Raw genomic sequence first — 5167 nt, forward strand, 5'->3', positions numbered from 1 at the left:
CAGGAGAAGAGAGACAGTTGTATTTCAGTGATGCAAAATACAATGGGAGATCCGGCACTAAATAGGAGCTTGAGGATATATTCTTGCCATAAACAAAAGACGTATTCAGAGCAAGAATATCACCCACAGTATATGACAGGGTGCACACTCTTAACCAGCATAATCAGCATCAGTGTACGCAGTTATGCAACTAGCCATTACAGAATTGTGGCCATTTTTTCGCATCCAAATACCTCTTCCTGGAGAACCTTTCAGATATTGGATAATTCGATCGACTGCATGCATATGACTGAATTTAGGAGCATGCATGTATCGGCTGACCAAACTCACTGCATACGAGATATCTGGGCGGGTGATGGTCAAATAGATAAGCTTACCGACCAGTCTCTGAAACAAACCAATATCTGACACTAACTCTCCATCATCACAAAGTTTGCTGCCACTATCAATAGGTGTGTCAGATGGTTTTATTCCCATCTTTCCACTCTCCTGTAGCATGTCTATAACATATTTCCTTTGGTTAAGAAATATACCCTTGTTTGAATAATCCACCTCTATGCCAAGAAAATACTTCAATATACCCAAGTCTTTAATGGCAAACTTTTTATGTAAGAATGCCTTTAACTTCAGGAATCCTTGTTGATCATCTCCAGTAATAACAATGTCGTCAACATAAACCAACACAATAATGGTACCTGCCATTCCTTTTCTAGTAAAGAGGGATGGGTCTGCAGTACTTGTTTTAAACCCACTAGTCTTGAGAACACCACTCAACTTCGCATACCAAGCTCGTGGCGACTGTTTAAGACCATAGATTTCCTTTTTAAGTTTACAAGCATATCCATACCGAGTCTCTTGAGGGTGACCAGGGGGTATACTCATATACACTTCTTCCTCTAAATCTCCATGTAAAAACGCATCTTTTACATCCATTTGAAACAATTTCCATCCTTGATTGACTGTCAAAGATAGAAGTACTCGAAATGTATTCATTTTTTCTACAGGTGCAAACGTTTCCGTGTAGTCAACTCCATAGGTCTGAGTAAATCCCTTAGCCACCAATCTAGATTTGTACCGTTCAATGGTTCCGTCGCTCTTATACTTGATCTTGTATATCCAACGACATCCAACTATTTTCTTTTCTACCGGCAATTTGACAATATCATATGTATCATTGTCATCAAGAGCTTGTAATTGTTCTTTCATGTATTTCCTCCAAATTGGTTTTGAGTTAGCCTCTCTGAAATTTGTGGGCTCACGTTCATTTGATAATGAACTCAAGAATGAAAGATGAGGTTGAGTGACATTATCATATGTCATATAATCTTCTATAGGGTAGGAAACTGTGTGATATGTGAGATAATATTTTAGCTTTTCTGGTGGGTGACTGTCTCTTCCTGAACGTCGTAAAACAGGAGGAACTGGCGCCGATGGTTCTGTAGATGATATCTCATAAGGAATTGTGTCACCATTATACACCTCTTCGGGTTCAGATACTAAGGGAGAGATCATGTTACTACCAACTGGAAATGTATCCTCATTATTTGAAGATACGGTTGGTTCACTTGTTTGCGGAGCACAACCAGTTGAAAGTGGTAAAACACTAACAGGTGTTAAATCACCTAAATACTCCCCCTGAGCGTGATTCTCGGAATCAAGTATTGGACGGAAGAATGATTCTGTTTCAACAAACCTAACATCACGAGAGACAACCAACTTTCGAGAAGTAACATTATAGCATATATATATATCCTTTCTTGGTCGATGAATAACCAAAAAATACACAACGCGTTGCTCGGGGGTCTAGCTTATCACGGTGAATTGCTTGGAGATGCACGTAACAAACACAACCAAAGACCCGCAGATGAGATGTAACATGCTTGTGACCCTTTAAGACTTCTAGTGGAGACTTGAATTCAATAATACGACTAGGTAGTCGATTAATTAGATAGGTAGCCATTAAAACCCCATGAGACCAGTATTTTTTTGGTACATTCATATGAAGCATAATGGCCCTGGCTGTTTCAAGAATGTGTCTAATTTTCTTTCGGCTACCCCATTTTGTTGGGGCGTTCCCACACAACTAGACTGATGGATAATCCCTTGATTTTTAAGAAAAATAGGAAGTGAACCTTTGACAAATTCTGTACCGTTATCCGATCTAAACACCTTAACTTTAGCACAAAATTGAGTAACCACCATAGCATGAAACTCCATAAAAGCAGAATACACTTCAGTTTTTGATTTCAATAAGTATAACCAAGTTGCTCGAGAAAAATCATCAATTAATACTAAGAAATACTTGTATCCATCATAGGAATCAATAGGTGCATCACCCCATAAATCCGAATGAACTAAAGCAAATGGCTCACTAGAAACAGATGTTGATTTAGGAAATGGTAAGCAAGCTTGTTTAGCATATTGACAAGCATCACAAACAGTTGATACACCTGACAAAGATGGAAAAAGACTCGACAAAATACGAGAAGACGGATGCCCCAAACGATAATGTAGAATCTGATTGTCCAATGAGCTGGTAATATGCAAAGTTTTGTTAACAAAATTGCAGGGATTAAATAGATAGAGCCCATGCGAATATATTCCTTCACCAATCAATTTCTTCGTCGTTCGATCCTGAAATATGACGGACGTAGGATTAAATAAAACATTACAATTCAATGAATTTGTAATTCTCCCAACCGATAACAGTTGAAAAGGGAATGATGGAACAACTAAAGCATCACCACTTGAAGAGTTTGGGAAAATATTAATTTTACCACTTCCTAAAATCGGTACATATTTTCCATCAGCAACAGAAAACGTTTTATTTTCACAATTAGAGTTAAAAGATTGGACTGAATCTGGATTGTTTGCCATATGATCAGTGGCTCCAGAGTCAACAATCCAGCTATTCATTTTATGATTCGAAGTAAGATAGGCTTGGAGAATACCTGAAGCATTAGTAGAAGGGTCTTCAGATGAGTTCTTTGTTGACTTACTATATTGTTGAAGAATGTGGTTTAACTGACTTAAAGTGATAGAAGTATCAGCTACAGCAGCTTGCTCCTTTTGTTCTTTCTTTTTATTGCTGTCAAACATGGGCTTTAAGTGCGGGTGAAGCTGCCAACAACGATCCTTTGTATGCCCGGTTTTATTGCAATGATCACAGCGGTAGATTTCTCGTTTCCCTTGACCCTTATTGCGATTACCATATGACTTCCCTCTTTCAACAGCAAGAGCACTGGATTCCTCTCTGACAGGAGCAATTTTGAAGTCTATGACTTCTTTTCGATTTTCTTCACGTTGAATAGTTGCACAAATGCTAGAAAGTGAAGGAACGGTCGAGTTCATCAATACATGACTCTTAAGAGCTTTATATTCAGGCTTTAAGCTGTGAAGTAATGAGAAAATTTTATCTTCTTCAGGGCGCTTAAGAAGTACTTTTGGATCTATAGTATGTAGTCGATAAATAGCTAGTTCATCCCACATTCGTTTCAAGTTACCATAATGCTCAATAAAGGGTTTATCTCCTTGAGTTGCTGCTGCAATTTCATGTTGCAGCTGGAATATCCTTGCGGCATTATTTTGATTACCATATAACTCGGCTACAGAATCCCACATGTCCTTTGAAGACTCAGAGAAATTAAAAACATTAGAAATAGTTGGTTCCATGGAATTGAGAAGCCAAGTCATAACAAGATGATCTTGAGAAATCCATTCTTCTAATTTCTTATCATCACTTGGCCGACTAATTTTGCCGTTAATGTAACAAGTTTTGATTTTCCACCAAGAGATAAAGTCACAGCTCTTGCCCATGCTACATAGTTGGTACCATTAAGAGAGGCATGAGATAGCTTTATGTTCGTAGTCGAATCAGACTCCGACATTATCAAACAGGATATATTGATTCAGATCAACAAAATAGAAGAACAATGACAGAAAAAAAGAATCCAGTAATAACAAGTTTCAGAAATCACTGACCAGATTTCTTATTCAGTTAGTTGGAAAGCTCAAAGCGATGGAATCAATTAAACCCATCGTTGCTATTGATTTCTCAATTGAGAAATTCAATTCAACTCATACTTCAGACCATATCAAACCCAAATAAAGTAACAAACTAATCATGATTTCCTTGCTCTTCATTTCCTTCTAGAACCAAAAAACCCCAAATCTGATCTGTTGCATTCACTGGTTCCCACCATTGTTAATCGACGCCTCGAATTCTAGCATTTTTCTTAACCCCCGAGAACAGATCCGAACAATTCAGGACTCTTCTCCATCTTCTGCTTGAACTCGAACACCAATCACTGTAGGTATCGAAGAACACCACTACCTCAATTCAACAGCAGCTGTGTGAATACGGAAATGAGAATTTCTTTGACGAGAGAATGCTGTAGTTTGCTGTTGATGCTTAAGAAATATCAACAAGAAATGTGGTTTAAAAGCTGCCACGTTGCACTTATTTCTTTAGCCAACATCCTAACAGCACCTTGACCTGTTAACCACTAAGGTCCATTTATCTCTCGGCTTAAAGTGGAATTGACGTGCCCCTGGTCATGTGTCCATTTAGTGAAGCTATCTCTTCTCAATGCTGCGAGGAACAATTACTCCCTTTTTGTCGCAAATGCTAATTAAGCTTCCACTTTAGCTGCTTTTCCTGCCGGTGATTGGAATTCCTTGTAATTCCTTGTAATTCCTATAATTGATTTAAAGCGATATTATTAGCTAGCTAAAGAGATCTAGCTAGTGTAAACATGGGTATAAAAGTGTCGCACTTTCGTGCTTATCAGATTCCCCCAGACTTACATTTTGCTAGTCCCGAACAAAGCAAGATAACATTTATATCCGCTACACAGCTGGATATGGAGAGACGTCTGCTAAACAGCTAGACGGATCCACTAAACAGTGGTATCGAGATGTCTGCTAAACAGCGGTACGAACCACTAAACAGTGGCTTAGAGAAGTCCGCTAAACAGCGAGACAGATATTCATAAAGACCCGCTCAAAAGCTGGTCATGTCGTTCAATTTTTTCTTAAAAGACCCGCTCAACAGCTGGTCAAATCATAAAAAATAAAGAAAAATTTGTTGCTTCTTCTTTTTTTTTAAAGAAAATTCATAACGAAAGTGACTGCCTACCATGAATCCATATATACTTAAGCACTCCCC

At 38.3% G+C, this 5167-nt stretch overlaps 1 protein-coding gene across 1 annotated transcript; it reads right to left on the bottom strand.

The window, feature by feature from the left end:
• Positions 1-2225: 2225 nt before the first annotated feature.
• On the bottom strand, positions 2226-4408 carry LOC113303313. Its single transcript, XM_026552344.1, has 2 exons — positions 2952-4408; positions 2226-2634 (listed from the first exon to the last, which is right to left on the bottom strand). Exons 1-2 carry the CDS (start codon positions 3814-3816, stop codon positions 2606-2608), a joined length of 894 nt encoding a protein of 297 aa, XP_026408129.1. The 5' UTR covers positions 3817-4408; the 3' UTR covers positions 2226-2605.
• Positions 4409-5167: the final 759 nt, after the last annotated feature.

Source organism: Papaver somniferum, chromosome 8 (genome assembly GCF_003573695.1).
Source record: "Papaver somniferum cultivar HN1 chromosome 8, ASM357369v1, whole genome shotgun sequence".
NCBI classification, from domain to species: Eukaryota; Viridiplantae; Streptophyta; class Magnoliopsida; order Ranunculales; family Papaveraceae; genus Papaver; species Papaver somniferum.